We start from the raw sequence: 18,766 nt of genomic DNA, 5'->3' as shown, positions 1-18,766 counted from the left end.
ATGTAGCTACCGGTAGATGGCTCTCTCGAAAAACTTCGACACAACAGGTATAACAATTTGTGACCTACAATAGTTAACAACTTCAAGTTGATTAATTTTCTTGTGAAGTTGCACCACTTGAGCATCCTTTATTTTGTCAGGAAATATAGAGTGCTCAATAGATTTATTTATTAATTTTGTCGCGTCTGATGGTTTTGCCCAATTCAGTATTTAAACGGATAAATCATCTCTACCTGTTGCTTAATTTACACAAATTTTGTTCATTTGTTTCTCAACAAAACTTTCTTTAACAAATTAAAAAAAAATAATTACATTCGCTTCAACGCGTCTTGCTTACTAAACTGTAAGCCTTGAATCTTTGATGAGTCTAGACATTCTCTCAGGTATTTTTTTTAATCTAAATAAGCTACTGAACATATTGTGAATCTTTATCCACTTTGAACTCCGCAACTTTTATATGCGGAGCTGGATCTACTTACCTTTCCGGAACACTTTCGCGTCTCTTTTATATGTGTGTTGCTCTCTCATTTTCGTTCATAGTATACGGCGTTTAAAAGGCATTATTATAGTAGTTCAATTGATACAAATATTTTAACTTAATAAATGCTAGAAAACTTACAAAATTTATAAAAGAGCATTTGTATTTTATGTAATACTAAATATTTTATATAATGAATGATTATTAATGCATATTTTACTATGTTTAGCAGTGCAAGATTTTCAACGTATGCGTATATTCAATTATTTTTCCCCGTGTCTTTATGTTGTTGATCAAGTGAGCATTTGCTGTTTAAGATAGCATTTCACGCAATTGTAAGATTTAGTACCCTTACACTATGTGGCCTGTCCCTTCAGGTTTTGTATATATAAAAAAACTTCTGTAGAATACGTTATTATATTTGAATGGTTTGTAGTTAAGGATGGTCGCTCCTCTGGGATTTTGAATTTTTGTCAGATGTTCGGAATCCTCTGGTTAACCGTTTTACCCATGTAGTGCCATTAAAAAAATTTGCCCATTAACCCCTACTTTTCTTTTCATAATTTGATTACATATAGTTTAAAATGTCATCTTTGTAAATCTTATAAAATCCTTGTTATTTTTTCATCGGATTTGATAGAAAAAAGGTGCCAATGTTAAATGTATGAAAATCTAGAGAGAATTATTTCCCGCCAAATTTTCAATGGCTTATATCTCAAAAACAAGCACACGGACACTTCATTTTTTTCTGCTTTTTCAGTTTCTTTATTTATATACAATCAATTTATATCAGTCTTTTAAAAAGCTTGTTATTTTGAAACAGAGTAGCGAACATCCTTTAGTGTAAGCTGTTGCGATGACCTTAACACGTGCTTGGTCATTATACTTCTTATAACATATATAACACTCACTTGGAGGTAAACTTGTGTGATCCCTTCAATGAAATCTAACGCTGATTCTTTGAGTATACTCAGCAAACGAAAGGTTTTAAATGCATTGTGTCATGATCTCACAAATTTCATCTCTCATTGAATTTTGCAGGACAATAATGTGAATAAATCAGTCGTCCCCATGTGTTCCCAGATAACGTGCTAATCGTCTTCTATCATTATTCTATAACAAACTAATCTCTGAATTAAGTTGATGTTGGCAAAATCTATATATAATATCTTTGTTTAATCTAACATGTCGACATCAACAATTGTACCAACTGTTTCTGTTTCCATAATGCAATCTGTACCAAGAGCTTCAAAGATCCGTCTAAATGAGCAATAGATGCTTCGTTTCTGAAAATTTAAAGGGTACAAATAAAATGCAAGATATTTAGAGCCTTAGGTCCAGGACCTAATTTACTAAATGAGGAGACATCTTTTGATTGCCGCTTCTCCAATTAAATTAAAGTAACAAAATACGTATGTGTACCGAAGCTAGCAATTTAGTTTGGATTATCTTGGAAATAGTTGTGAAAGAAAATAATTAACGAATCACTTTGGTTGACTGTGGTATAGAAGAATGGTCATCCATGGATTTCTCCCGTTCGGAAGTAATTTAAAACTCCTTGCCACAGGGGTGCATAAATAAGCAGCCACGTCCGACCGGAATGTGGATCTCAAATCTGGTACCACGCTCTCTCCACGTTAAAATGCACCTATCTTTTGTATTTCAAAATAGTTAATTTAAAAAGTTTTCGTCTTGAAAATACATGAAATATTTACCGATGGACGTCGGGAAAGCACCAATCAACCAACCGAATATCCTTCCAGTTTATCCGACTCGGATTTATCGAATACTTCCGTTTTTCATTTAATCATTTGGCTGCATGATTAAAAATGCACCGCAGGTTCATAAATCTAAAAAAAGGTTGGTCAGAAAACCAACTAAGAATTTCAGACAAAAATACATTGTTCCTTGAACGATTATTTCAAATGCCATTGAAAGCGTTATAGTATATGTTCACCTTCTATGTTGAACGCTTGCAATACACACGACTGGATAAACGTTTTATAAAATAGTATTTTTTATACCTACGTTGGATATTCAGCAAAACTTTCTTATGACCATTTATTTACGTAACCAAACTATTAAAGTAACATGAAGGTGAAATAGCAGATAGTAAATACGTTAAGCAAAGTGAAACCACATGAAACAAGCGCATGGATAGAAAAAGACTCGCATACTTAAGAGGACAGAATCAAAATACTTTTGAATATAATCTAAAAGCAATCATCTCACGAGTGAAATATAAGTTTACATCATTTTGTTCAACCTTTTGTTTTGTTTTGTTCTTTTAATTTTCTTTGTTAACGTTACATGTTTAACAAATGATCTTAGGAGGATCTTACTTCACACATAACGTTTCGTATGATCAAAGCGTTAAAATTGCCAATGTTTGTTATGTAAACGACTAAATTCAAACATTTAACAAGAGCTTACACTAAATCTGTCTACATAATTACAATATATCGGGTATGAATAATGACTTTCATATTTAAAATTTGGCAAGTAGGTCTAATTGGAATTGACATTTTGTATTTAACACTAAGAAGATGTTAATGTCAATCCCCTGAGTCTGTGTATCAGCATATTAATCATAAAGTATGACAGAAAACAATTATATCCTACTGATCTTTGATAATCTTCCCCTTAGTTCAACATGGGTAATAGCAGCGGTATACCATCGACATCTGACTATGCGCCGTTTATTGTAAATGGTACAAATCTCGACCCTAGTGTTCGAGAAAACACCGGATTAGTCTCTGGTATAATGTTTGCATCTGGAGTTTTAGGAAACATGTTAGCTCTCATAGTGTTGATTCATTCTGCATCGGAACATAAAAAGACAATATTTTATCGTCTTGTAGCTGGATTAACAGTAACAGATTTAGTTGGGACATCGTTAACGTCACCAGTGGTAATTGCAGTGTATGTAAATGATAATCAATGGATAGGTGGAAAGACCATGTGTAACTATTTTGGCTATGTTATGATATTTTCTGGTTATGCTACCATGTTAATTATTTGCAGTATGTCCGTTGAACGTGTTCTTTGCATTAGATATCCATGTTTTTATCGAGCACGATCATCATCTACGCATGCGACAGTGATACTAACGGTTTGTTGGGCTTTAGCGTCATTCATTGCATCATTTCCATTTATAGGATTCGGAAAGACGGTGCTACAGTATCCATACACGTGGTGTTTCTTTGATTATTACAACACTAATCCGGTGAATAAAGCTTTTAACTATTTCTATGCGATTTTTGCCATTTTAATAATATCAATAACGACTTGTTTCAACCTGACAGCGTTATGTACATTATTGAATAGATGTCGTAGGAATAATGTTTTAAAGGGATGTAGACAAAGTTTTAGGAAATGTAGCAAATCTCACAAATACACTGAATGTCAAATGTTGTCTCAACTTGCAGGGATAACTGTAGTATTTAGTACCTGTTACATACCTCTCATGGTAAGTTCTAAAACCCTCATGGGAAATTATCATTATTGGGATGAAAACTTAGGGTGTTCGAATATCACATGCTAATTAAAATTAAATTAAAAGGGAACCATGCAAACAGAAACATTAAGAACCGTTCATTTTTTTCAATCTAAATCATTAAGAAGAAGTCAGTAACATTTTCAAATGGTTCAAATAGAAAAGCAAAATATCACATCAACTATATATGCCTTAGTGATACCTAAGTGCATATTAATTCTATATGCCTTAGTGATACTAAGCCTTTCGGAATTTTTGGTCCTCAATGCTCTTCGACTTCGTACTTGATTTGGTCTTTTAATGTTTTTGATTCGACTTTCACTGATTAGTCTTTTGTAGACGAAACGCGCGTCTGGCTTACAAAATTTTAATCCAGGTATCTAGTTTTACCCCCGCTTTAAAAAAAAGTGGGGGTATACTGTTTTACCTCTGTCTGTCCGTCCGTCCGTCCATCCGTCCCATGAATATTTTTCGTCGCATCTTTCCCAGGAACTGCATCATAAGGATTTCTGAAATTTGGTTTCAGGGTTTATATAAGTCAGTTATACCGTGTGATGCGTTTTCAGATTCATCACTCAACAACTTCCTGTTTACCGACCACTTACATATTTTTACACTTTTAAAATTATCCAGTTGTGGCGGGGGTATCATCAGTGAGCAGTAGCTCGCAGTTTCACTTGTTTTTTAGCAGTGTACTTGCCCTGAGTTTAATAGATCAGCTTGTCGACTTTCTGAACGAATAAGACCCAAAAGTCTACATTTGAAATCGTGTTTATCCCCCAAAATTCTGAACATAGGAATACGATCAAAGAATCCTTGATTCATATCTGGTTCTGGTAGGACAAGGAGTGTTGTTGGGATTGCTAATGAAATAACTACAAGTTTCCAACCAAGAACAGACGAAAGTTATTTAGTGTAAACATTTTATAATAAGAAAAGTTAAGACATTGTGCAGTATCAAAATTTACGTATCGGCAGTTAACAAAACCGCAAACGTAAAAAAAACGGGAATGATGTATTGATAAACCTGTAAAAAAAATATTTAATGGAATTGTACCAAAACTAACATGCTAAAGCCACAATGTTAAACGGATGTTATTACTCAATTAAGATAAAGGTTCATTAAGTACTTTCAAAACAAATCTTTGAAATAATTTATAAAAGATTTTTGATAATTGTTACCACGTAAGATTTGAACGCAGTCTTGTTTAGTACATTTTTAACAAGACTAGCACTGCAAGTAAAAGCCAAGAGCAGTTTGTCAGTCAAACAGTAGTCAAAAGACATTTCAAGATGTTCTTTTTTCCTGATATGAATGTAATATTTTCTGCTGGATGTTAAACAACCATCACTTTATCCAAATCACATTAAGGTTCATTGGGAGAATAGCAAAGCACTACCTCTAACTGAAACCTTAGAAAGTAAAGAAAAAGATAAGAAATATAATGAGAAAGTAACTGACAATTTCATATTGAGAAATAAGTAAAGAATTATAAATATTATACATTGCCAAAATTATGTGTAATGAACTTATTAAATTTGTTTAATATGATGAATATGTAATTGGAATAAAGTATGATCTTCAAACTTATAACCATCGTAGATACAAAGGTACAACAGCCAATATGCAAGTGTTTATAGCTAATTACAAGATCATTGGTGTATTCACGTCTTTGTTAATTACTTATTTAGCTTAGTTATTAGGAGAATATGTAAATGGAATGGACCTCTTCAATAAACATCATAAATGATCAAGTTATTGATAATTATTGCTGTCATATAATAATTGATTATTCATAGTCTGTGTTCATTCCGTTTGCACAGTATGGCGTCACATGTACAACTCAAAATAGACAAGAAATGCGATTTATTACATAATTCAAAAGCATAAAATAATATTTTTAGGATAATGTATCGTAGTTGTTTTTGAGATTTTACGAATAATTTATTCATTTTTTGTTTTTGTTTTTTTTTTTTTTTTTTGTATACAAATATTGTTTTGTTGGAGTTAGTCCAGTAAAGTCAAACGTTGTATTTAAAGTCGATACACATCATTTACAGACAACATAACCTCTAAAGAGCTTTTGAATCGTCGACATGAAACATTACAGTACATTTAAGACAAAGCAATGCACCAACTCTTTGAGGGGTCCGTAGGTGATTTTCCAGTACCAATTTCTCCGACCTTCATCCCAAATGGCCTCTATTACAGGACCGTCTTATTGTATTTATTGTTAATTTGTTCTCGTCCTGGACATGTATGACATATTTGCAACTCAGGGTTAAGCAACATCATGTGATACGACACATGCATGGTTAAACAAATAAAAGACAAAAAAGTATTTAAAATACAGTAAGTGATAAGCATAGCAAGCAACATGCTCTCCCTAAAACTAAAGCATAAGATAAGCACTAAAACTTAGTGTAGTAAGCTATTAAGCATATCAACGCGACATTACAAAATTAAAAATAAATGACAAACTATCTGAAATTGATCTGAATGAACAGCATTATAATTTAGTTCACTCAAATGTCAAAATCGTCTGTGTAGATTATCATCTCTGCAAGTACCTCCCATGGTAAAAAAAAACCATCGGTGAACAAAATTCCTCTTCATAGTAAGACTGGACAATATCCCTGCAGATTCTACAAAATTGCACATTGATTGTTCGAATAAAACTATACTATTTGCTTTGAACATCCAGTAAAAGACTATAGATTATCTGATCATACTTTTTTGAGACCTCTCATATCTGTTTCTTTTCTTTTGTCTCATAACATCGCGTTGAAAAAAGCGTTTTTTGATAAAATAATGCTTCAAAATTGATTTACTCTATCTGAATATATATATATATATATAGTTTATATTTTCTCACATCAACAACTTTAACTAAATCTTTATTCTGTTGTAAAGTATGAAAAACACCAAATGAAAAGATGGAATAATAAGAAAGTGCATACTATAGTTCTTGTTTTTTTTCATTTACAACATAAACAATACACTGTCAACAGTTGTGCATAATATGTACGAATCCGGAAGAGTGCACCACTATGGTTTCCGCTAAGTTAACACTGGCGACTTTCAGATTTTGATATTCTTCGGTATATATATATATATAAATGATATATTTCTTGGTGGAAACAAATACCCTTCCTTACGATACACGAGCACGAGGTCCTTTGTTTGCAAGCGATGCTAAGTTTGGTAGTCTTGGATAATTATATAATTAAATTTAATTGATGCACCATATATGCAAGAACATGACGATTATGAGGTATATACTTCATGTTTGCAATCCTTTCTGTATGAACCCTTAGCCTAAACACCAGAGGCTTCTTCGTCAGTTGTACATTCACTATCTTAGCATACATGTATTAGGAGAAATAAAACTGCTCACATTTTTGTCACCTATAACATTAACTATGGTATTTCAATATTTCAACTAAATCAGAAATGTTGCACTATTCTGTAACAAATCGTATTAAATTAGTATCAATCAATGGTATTTGATCTTAATCAATTATTTTTCTTTTCTAGATAAAGATTCTGATTAATCAAAATGAAACATATCTCCGAAACGTTGGGTCAGATTTCACGGTTATCCGGATTGCATCTGTCAACCAAATATTGGATCCATGGGTTTATATTTTATTAAGAAGAGAACTTTTATGGAAAGTTGTTAGGTTTTGTAAAAAGCGTGACAGTAATGACACCATACCATCAGTTATTCAGAAAGCATCGAGGAGTCACATATATGAACAATCGTTTTGTTCGTTCTGTTTTCATTGCTTATGTGATCCTCCTGTAAGTCTGAACAATATGGACTCCAAACGTTCAATGTCTGATCTACGACTATCAGCAATTACATCAGTGACGCCACCTGGTGTAAAAAGAGCAATTCTCAAACTTGTTTCTGAAGACGCAATTAACACCTCTAATTATTTAATAGACAGAAGTTGATAAGGTCAAATTCTTTACTGAGCTACGTGTAATTCTACTCTTATGTCCTTATTTTGAAAAACAAACAAACGTAAAAACATGTGATATAGTAAATCATTATGGAGGTACCGGTTTTTTTACAAATTTTATGTAACAGGGGAGTGTGAATGTGATAACTAATGGCAGCCACTATCAAAATAAAACCAAATAAAATGCAAAAACATTGACATTGAATATGTATGGAATTTCGGAGTTTTTGTTATAGAGATAAGACAATGAAGTTTATCAATTTTGTACTTGTTTATCTATATTAATCATTGTTAATTATTACAGTCTTTGTTGTTCAGGTACGTTTATTACGTGCCTTTTCCTCTTTTGCTTCCAAATTAAACGAAACACCATAATAAATCTATACTCACTGTATTGCTTGTTTTTTTTTTTTATAGAGATAAGACAATTTATCATTTTTGTACTTGTTTATCTATATTCATCAATGTTAATTATCAAATTATTCATAGTTCAGGTAAGTTTATAACATGCTTTTTGCTCTTTTGCTTTCAAATTAAAAAGAAAAACACCATGATAAATGTGAAACAGGAATTATATTTTTGTTATAAAGAGTTCTTTTAGTTCAACGATGTTTAAATTAAGTGGTTGGCAAACACTTTAAGTTCTCGTATTGATAGACTAGTACCCGCCGTTATTTGACATATTTGGCAATACCGCATGCTTACTGAATATTTTACGAAGGTAATAAACCTATGTTGTTGATGATTTTCAGTTTTTTGGCGGAATTTCTCGTTATTTCATACTTTCTCCTGTCATTTGAAAACCAAATCGAAAGGAGGAAAATGTCCATATATATCCACGTTCACAGGACAACTTCAAACACTATCATTTGTTTATATTAAGCAATTTACCATCGCACAAAAGCAACACTTCAGTCAAATACATACTGTATTTATTAAGTAATTTCTACATATGCATTCATAGTGAATGATTTATTGACAACTGTATCTGGTGTACACGGGTAAATGGTGTTTATATCGAGGTAAATTTATGCATGCCTCGATTGAAAAAAAACCCAAAACAAACAGCGTTCCTTACAAAAATATGGATCAAATGGTTGAGATAGACAGAATGTTTCAGAAAGGAGCATTTGCTGCCAAATTCACGCCTACAAAATTGATTCAAACTTAGATTTGATATAATATGTACTAAAACGTAATTCACAACTACATAAGATCCTCCAAAAAAGGATATTGTATGGAATCATTATGAAATATCAACTCTTCGTCTGTATTCCTGTTTGGACGCCATCTTATAAACCATCGACCTCCAAGGGTGACTAGGGAATAGAAGTATGGTCACTTTGGTCTTCTTCAGACCGGCAGTAAAACCCTCGCCAAAGTGGGGCGTCCGTTTGGCTGTGCGTGATGTATCAAGTACGCAGCCACGTCCGGTCAAAATGGGGACGTTAAACCCGATGCCTCGTGTAGAGAGAGTGCCACGCTCTCTACACGGTAAGAACCTTTTCAACAACTCTTTAAATTAAGTCGTTGGCAAAGACTTGAAGTTCTCGTGTTGATAGACTGGTACCCGCCATTATATGACATATTTGGCAATACCGCATGCATACTGAATATTTTACGAAAGGAATACACCTATGTTGTTGATGATGTTCAGTTTGTTGGCGGAATTATCTCGTTATTTGATACTTTCTTCCGTCATTTGAAAACCAAATCGAAAGGAGGAAAATGTCCATATATATCCACGTACACAGGACAACTACAAACGCTATCATTTGTTTATATTTAGCAATTTATCAATGCACAACAGCAACACTTTAGTCAAATACATATTTTTAAAGTAATTTCTACATATGCATTTATAGTGAATGATTTATTGACAAGTGTATCTGGTGTACGCGGATAAAGGGTGCTTTCTTTTTTGTTTGGTCCTATTTCATACATAAAAACATATAGATAGATTAAATATAAATCAATTATACTCAAAACCTGTAAGACTATTTTTCGTGGAAGAGCAAATTAATCATAAATCGGTCTTCCTGCTGCTGCTTTCGCTAGTTTCACTTTATTCAGTTGACATTCATTTCAATCATTGGTGATTACATGCGCAACCTATCTTCTTTCAAGACAATAATATATCATCGATGTTATGAGCTGATTTTTTTTTTACAAAATTGAACAACAATTTATTATTCCAATATTCTGCTTTTCTTTACGTGTGAAACCAAAAATTCGTACCTTATTTTATTGTCTTAATCATGTCTAATACCTATACAAAGAGAAAATATAGAGAGCAAAAAAACTACAATGTGTACCTCTTAAACTGTTAAAAGTAGGTACACAACTTTAATGTGTGTGCAATCATTCTGTGATGTTTCAAGAATCATGGTTCAACACAGTATGAGGAAATGATTACACAATTTAAGTACACACTCGACCGACTTCGTGCAACCCAATCAAAAAAGTGAGAAAATCGATTGTACATTTTCTTCCGATCGTTTTGAGTTTAAATAATCTTTTCCACTGCACGTGCGTTATTTCAGCATACACTTTAATATTCGAAAACTACTTGTTTATATGTTTATTTAAAATTTGAAATATATTCAATCGTTCATTCATTCATGTTTACATTTTATAGAAGTCAATGTATTGAATTCAGAATAAATAAACTATGGAAAACTGGATATCAAAAATGTTTACACAGCATTTTAGTTTTTTTTTAACTGAGTAATTTACGACGTATCTGTTTGATAATAGCTATTTTTTCATTCACAAATTCCGGTTTTAAAGAAATATTGCCAAAATTTCTTATCTTATGGAGATAACACTCGTAATAACTTTCAAATATCAGTGAAGACTATCAGTCTTTATCCAAGGTGTTTGATTATGACATCTACGACCACCTTGTATTGAGATGAAATCTTCAGACTTTTTTCATATAGAAAATTTAATAGTATTTGAATTTCAAATATGACGAATTTTGTATTCCCTTTTTATAATTATAAATAACACTGACTATATAGGAGCTAGCAATATAAAAAATAGATTTATTCATTTTCAAATTCAGAGCTTTATGAGTCAGTTCACTAAAATCGTATTATCTTAGTATTTTCAAATCTGTATACTGTTTATTTATTGTTTCCAGATATCTACACATTTTTACGTGAAAAAAATTTCAGTAATTACTGCTGGTGTGCGTTTTCTTGATTGTACTTTCCCTGTCATTTGTGTCATCCTTAGGACATCAATTTTAGCCAATATTTGCGGACCCAAACAGGGGTGTTATAGAGTAGTGGCCTGTTTATGACGTCCTTACACTAAATCCGTTGGATGTGTAATGAATGATTCCTTAGTCTGGGAGGACATGTTTTATTTATACTAGTGAGTTGTAATTGGCTTTCAACTAGCTTTCAGTAACTGCGAGTACTCTTATTTCGTTGCTTTGTGTCTATCGTTTTTATGTTGGTTGTTTTTTGTGCCTCGTACCAATTTTGAGTTAAGCCAGTTGCAACTGATTCTTACAGTTTGTTTTATGTTGTACTATTACACCACTGTCCCAGGTTAGGGGAGGGTTGAGCGCTCACATTCATTTTTAACCCCGCCACATTCTTTATGTGCCTGTCCCAAATTAGGAGCATGTAGTTTAGTGGTTGTCGTTGGTTCGTGTCTGTCATATTTGTTTCTCGTAAAGTGCTTTGTTATAATCAGGCCGTTAGTTTTCTCAATTGAATTGTTTCATAATTTTCATAGCCTACTATACGATATAGTTTTTCTCATTGTTGAAGGCCGTACGGTTGCCTATATTGCTTACATCCACTTCATTTGAACTTTGGTAGATAGTTGTCTCACTGGCAATCATAGTTTTTTACCACATCTCCTTGTTTTTATATTCTGTATAAATAAATGTAAAAAATTCTTATCTAATAATGATAAATTTTGTAAAAACTTTCAACTATCAGTGACGACAACCAGTCTTTACCCAAGGTGTTTGATTTTGACATCTTCGACCACCTTATATTAAGATGAATCTTCATATTTTTTTTTCATATAGAAAAGTTGAATGTATTTTAGTGTATAGGTGCTAACACTAAATATATTAAAATAAATAGGCTAAAAAGTAAAATAACAAAAATACTGAACTCCAAGCTAGCTATAAAACCAGGTTTAATCCACCATTTTCTACACGAGGAGGAAATGCCTGTACCAATAGATATAAGCAGATGTGGTATGAGTGCCAATGAGACAACTCTCCATCCAAGTGAAAATTTATAAAAGTAAACCATTATAGGTTAAAGTACGGTCTTCAACACGGAGCCTTGGCTCACACCGAACAGCAAGCTATAAAGGGCCCCAAAAATTACTAGTGTTAAACCATTCAAACGGGAAAACCAACGGTCTAATCTATATAAAAAACGAGAAACGAGAAACACTTATGAACCACATCAACAAACGACAACTACTGAACATCAGATTCCTGACTTTGGAAAGGTGAAAACAATTGCAGCGGGTTTTCACGTTTTAATGGTACCAAATCTTCACCCTTTTTCTGAAACAATAGTGTAACATCACAACATAGAAAGACACACTATAAAATATCAACTGAAATTGCTTAACTCAATCAAAGGACATATTAACACCAGTGAACATACACTGAACAAATAAATTTGATCTATGATACAATGTAAATACAAAATAAATAAACTAAGGGAAGAATAATAAAAGTAACATGTTATACCGCTGTGAAATGTCAAACAATTTAAGAAAAACAATATGCTCGAACAAAAATATCAGCCATTTGCAATAACTTTAAACACAGGTAAATGAAAATAATTTTGTTGTTAGGTATACGTGTACAGTTCAAATAGAGAAGAATTATTTATACAAAATAATTATGTTGGGGTTTTTCTCTCGGAAAAGAAGAACAGCTGATGCATTCGCCAATTCCAGATCACATATACATGTAAACTTTTCTATTTCGATTACCCTTAGTATTGGGACTTAAGTTTGATACTAGATCTATTCGCCTTTACTAGCCAGGATTTTTTATTTGAATTTTGTTCTCTAAATCTGGCACATTTTTTTTCTCATTGTTGAAGGCCGCACAGTTGCCTATAACTGCTTACATCCACTTCATTTGAACTTTGGTGGATAGTTGTCTCACTGACAATCATACCACATCTCCTTATTCTTATATACAATTAAGATGTTTGATTTTCGTATTACTAACGTATACTAGTATGTAATGTTTGGTTGTGTGTTTTTCAGTGCATGAACCGTTGGGTGTTCTTTAGTGGAAAATTGTGTCCCTCCAATTAAGACTTTAAGTCTGACTTGTTCCTTTGTTCGTAAAAGGCAGAATTTATTCAGGAGCTTCTGAAGAAAAATGAAAAGTTGCTAGCATTTCCCATAATATTAAGAAAGTTTTAATATAAATGTTTTTGTACGAAATACAGGTTGAATTTGTGCATTTGGCCTATTCATCCCTGTAATACCAACATTTGTTGGCACCAGATTAATGTCTCTCGATTGATGTTCCAGTAAATAAAGTCAAATTGTTTTAATAGTCACTGAAGGGCATGTTATAATGGATTTGATGGTAATTTTTCACCCATCTATGAAGCGCTGGTGCAATGTATTTTGTTATCCCACTATGTAAAGACCTTGGTTTCTATTGAGAGTGTCGTTTTTTTCCAAATGAATGCTGGTGCGTTACGTAATTATTTTAGGCTAGGCGAACTAACAAGTTTTTTTGAAGGATCTTCTCCCCAATGGGAATAATTTCTCAATTATCTGTTTATCGTTTTCTATTTACCTTGACGGAAATGTAACCAAGTGCAGTCATGATAAACATTGATTAAATAGAAAGAATGTCTTTAGAGTTTCTACTTCTGAACATAACCAAAACAAACAATCATTATTATACCATATCAGTATTGTGATCGGAAATAGTTAGATCAGTTTATGCGATAATGAGAGAAAAAATACGTTAAATGCAATATAATTGAGAGATACTGCTTCCGGTTGGGTAGACTTGATATATGTATATTAATTACTAAGGAATGTCATTAATTGGTATCACTTTATCGTATGTCCATCAGGTTAATAATGAATAAGAATGGTAATGCTATATTTGTAAACTTGCATGATGCAGATAGTATAAATGCACCATCAATCACTTTTGCAACGTACACGAATTCATGGATAAATTCTATGATTTCGTTGCTTCCATATTTCAAGGAGTGCGATTACCCAAATAGAATTTTAATGCATCGATATTATTAAACAGCTGAACCAGTGAAGCAACACACGTGTTTTGTATACATGTTGAAATTGTTGCAAGAATAAAACTGAATACTGTATAGATGGCATTACATCATAGGTCAATAAAATTGCCCTTATGGGTATAAACATGCTCAAGGAACGGATTTGTACTTCCATGAGCAACATGACGGGAGCCACTAGTTGGGTTCTGTTTACCCTTCCGGAGCAGCATATATCACACCCAGTTTAATGTGGGTATCAAATTACTATTTTCGTAAGTTTTTTTATTATGTATTGTAGACTGGCGTTGTCAGTTTTCCATCGACTTATGAGTTTTGAACGCCCCCTTCGTATCTTCGGCCTCTTTTTTACAGTCCCATTATAACTCAAAATTTTTTTTTAGAAAATTGTTAAAATCGAAAAGGAATTACTTTCACCAATCCCAACATCAAAATAAAGTTTGAAGTAAATTATACAAGCATACTTGGGTAATATTTGACATACAAAATAGTTTTAAATCTAACGATTAAAGTCCCATTACTCTGGTTCTACATATTGGAATATTTTCAAAACGAAGGGTAACTTACTTTAAAGTTTCAAGTAAATCTATCGGAAAATACTCGGGTTATTGCGCGTGTGAAAGAAAAAATTATTCAAACTTAACTGTTAGAGTCCCGTTACTATGGTACAACAAACAGAAAAAAAATGTAAAACAAAAAGAATCGCTGTTCGACCCATTATTACAATACTCCATACAAGTTTCATGAAATTTAGTCAAAGCATTCTCTAGCTTTTGTATAATTAGGTGGACAATAAGATATCGGTCTTTGACGAGTGTGTACAAAACGATTCCATTAAAATTCACAATTCAAGTTGCTTATTAATTTTAGTTTTTTTTTTTCATTGATTAAAATGTGTGATTTTAGTTTTTTCTGAATTACCAGATGGACTTTGGGAGGTAAAAAGTCTATTAGAAAAGACTGAAAACTTAAAAAAAAAAGACAGAGCGGTTATATTTCGAATGCTATGTCTTGTTTCTATTTTATATTTTTGTTAGTGTATAACGGATTCAGCAGCGTTTCAACACATGTAAAGATTCGTACACAGTAAAAGTGCAAACATGCATACAAAAATCTTGATCGTTATTGTAACCAAGACAGCACGCTTTTGACGTAAGATGTTGATGTTTTCTTTTTATAAAGTACTTGAAAACAAATTTTCGTCGATTTGAGAGAGGAATTTCAAAAATGATCCAAAGTACATTGATTTAATTTACCACATACGTTAGTATTTAAAGTAGACACAATTAACCAATAAAATTTATGCATTTCTAGGGTTTACACATACATTGTATCTGTGCACGCGAAATGGTAAAGAAACAAAACAGTAAAAAGTTTTCTCCATTAATCATTCCTTTTCTATTCAATTATTGGAGAAAACATTGAGTATGATTAAATTCACTAAAAACCAGTAGGCAATGTTAAAATCATCATGAATGAAACAATGAGATATGGAATATACGTTAATGAGAAATCAACTCAACGACAATGAGATGCTGGAAATACGTCTCACCGACAATGAGATGCTGGAAATACGTCTCATCGACAATGAGATGCTGGAAATACGTCTCACCGACAATGAGATGTTTGATATACCTCAATTTGAAAGCAACTCATAGATTAAAAATTCAGGGCATCTAGCTTAAACAAAAGAGCTCTCATTTTCAAAAAAGCTTATTCTTTAAGTGCTTGAAGTTTGCTGTGCGTTTACTTGTCTTTAAATTTGGTTTGTGTCGGTTTTTTGTATAATTGTTCTGTATATTTTGTTTTTAGTTTTCCCTTTTAGTGCAATTCGTTTCTTTCACCTGAAAGAATGTACGATTGCATTCCTAAAATATAGTCGACAAACTCGCATTTCTCCGAACAAATTTGTTGCTGTAAGCCGTTAAAAATAATATAATATACAATGTTTACGCACGACATTAAAACGCTAACCATTATTGCGCTAAGAATAGAATATTATCCAAAAATTTTCCATTGTGAATTATAAAGAAAAAGATTAAAGTTTATTGATCTCATGGGGTCGTAAAGAATTCAGATTAATACAAAATTGAAGTGAAAGTACATTTTTTAAGTGAAAATATTACAAAGCTCGTTTTCGCAAGCAATATTGTTTTCTTTGACCGTTGCTGTCCGTTCAATTACTCACTACGCCTACCTTTGGGAAGCTTATTAAAGGGCTGCCCACAATATGTAACCCTATAAATTTTTTGTTAATAAAATTGGTTGAATGTCAAATATACACCTAAAATGTTTGCTTGAGGAACGCAATTTGATCATAACAAGTATATATTTCTTACTACAGTCCGTTTAATCACACACTATGACTGCAAATATATTGCTTAACTTTCCACGGGGTCTTCAAACTATAAACAAAATTCTGTTTGAAGGTAAATTCAAAATTGTTTGTCAGAAATTATTTAAAGTTTAAATGATTGATTGATGGTTGATTAACGCCCTACTATAAATGGTGTATAGGCCATTTTATAATCAGACCTCTAAATGTAAAATTTCTCAAAAGACATTGACAATTTACCATCAACAAAAAGTATGACATTTTGTCGCAAGATCAAAATTCACCACTTTTTCAGGGATGATGTGAAATTAACTTGAAATTTTATATCATTCTCTAACCATAAAACATATAACAAGGATTGTTTTGAGATTAGCAGTCAAATACGAAAATTAGTTCTAATAGTTAACGTATAATAAGCAATTTGCCAAAATAACTTACCAGATTATCAACACATAAAACTTTTTTTGATATCTTGAAGAGAAAAAAAATTACTAGTATAATGCGATTCGATCGACAAAAACTTTAGTTGTATAACACATGCTTCCTTTAGCACTATTTATGTTTGAGTTAAACATTTTGCTTTAATGTATCGATGTTAAAATTGACAGAATGTCTTCCAGCAAAACGGTAGAACTTTTCAATGGCATCCGATAGACATATTTTCTTGACAATTAATGCATTTATATAAAAGATGCTGCCTACAAAACATTAATTGACATGGAAATCCTTTTTTTATAAATTTGGCAATTTTCTTTAGACTTTTCTACGCCGAAACAACCTATTGACGCGTTAATCATAATTGCGAATTCCTGATCAAATGGTTCCGTTTTACCCATAAGACATGTATATTTTTAAAGTAACCGTTTCATGCCCCATGGTTGTAATTTTTAACAGCATGATAAATATTATATTGACTTTTGAGAAAAAGTGGTAATGTGCATACATTGAAAGATTAATGATTATAAACAGATATTATAAAACTTGGTGTAAAAAAGTAAAATAACAAAAATACCGAACTACAAGGGAAATTTAAAACGGAAAGTCCTTTATAAATTGGCAAAATCAAAAGCACAAACACAACAAACGAATGAAAAACAACTGACATATTCCTGACTTGGTACAGGCATTTCCTAATGTAGAAAATGGTGGCTTAAACCTGTAATTAACCGAATTCATCCTATTTTAATATAATTCACATATTCAGAACTAAACACTGTATGAAATAACTACCTTCACATTTTATGTTTTGACTGCATGTATTATTCATTTCTTCTCAGATTCAGTTTTAAGTAGACATAAAATACGGAAGGCACTAAAAGAGATGATTGAAGCTTTGACTAGACTTGCATATCTATATGTAAAAGGCTCTCACATTAGAATACAATTACATTTTGTAGTGACATGGAATTGTATGGTATAAAAACTAATGAACAATAAGTTTTTCACAAAGTCAGATACCTTTAAAAGGATAGATAATAATACACATCTTATTGTCTCAAAGACATTAGAATTATTGTTTAGTGCAGATAAAGGATACAGTAGATACAGTTAAGTCTGCCTAATATCTTGACTTACATCTAGAAATTGACAATGGAGTCGGTTGAAAACAAAACTTAACGACAAAAGAGATGATTTCAGCTTCCCAATTGTGAACTTTCCATTTCTATGTAGCATCATTACAGCAACGCCTGCACACGGAGTATATATTTCCACGGGCTTGTATGTCCTATCATGATTTCTTGAAAGAGGGTTGCTACTCACAAGGAAGCTATTAAATCAAGAGTTCTAGTGGTAAAGTTGAAATCATCCTTTCGTAAATTTTATGGACGCTATCACGAATTGGTTATGGAATATCTGTTTCAAAGATGACAACGGATATGTTCCAATTGTTATATATATATTCTTTATTCCAAAAGCAATACAGCTTATAGGTATCAAGTACAATAAATATTACATTAAATATAGTAAGCAACAAATATTACAATAAGGTAATTCATTAATATACAATTCATACAATTAAAAACAAATGTAGGAGCATGATATTAATTAGCATAATTTAACAATCTTAATTAAAGTATGATATACACATTCAACGATTACGAATTTTTTCGGCAATACATAAATACTTCCCAGAATTATTAAGTTATTTTATATTACGAACAGATAACAATTGTATAAGTTTAAATACTGATGGGTTTCTCCAATAA

The 18,766-nt window shown here is 32.0% G+C and overlaps 1 protein-coding gene across 1 annotated transcript; it reads left to right on the top strand.

Moving 5' to 3' along the window:
- The first annotated feature begins 3,111 nt into the window (after positions 1-3,111).
- Positions 3,112-8,305, top strand: LOC127729172 (prostaglandin E2 receptor EP4 subtype-like). Its single transcript, XM_052236854.1, has 2 exons — positions 3,112-3,947; positions 7,513-8,305. The coding sequence occupies exons 1-2, from the start codon at positions 3,132-3,134 to the stop codon at positions 7,933-7,935; spliced, it is 1,239 nt and encodes a 412-aa protein (XP_052092814.1). The 5' UTR covers positions 3,112-3,131; the 3' UTR covers positions 7,936-8,305.
- The last annotated feature ends 10,461 nt before the right edge of the window (positions 8,306-18,766 follow it).

This window comes from Mytilus californianus, unplaced genomic scaffold, assembly GCF_021869535.1.
Source record: "Mytilus californianus isolate M0D057914Y unplaced genomic scaffold, xbMytCali1.0.p SCAF_2, whole genome shotgun sequence".
Taxonomy (NCBI): domain Eukaryota; kingdom Metazoa; phylum Mollusca; class Bivalvia; order Mytilida; family Mytilidae; genus Mytilus; species Mytilus californianus.
This window is presented reverse-complemented; position numbering and strand designations above follow the sequence as displayed.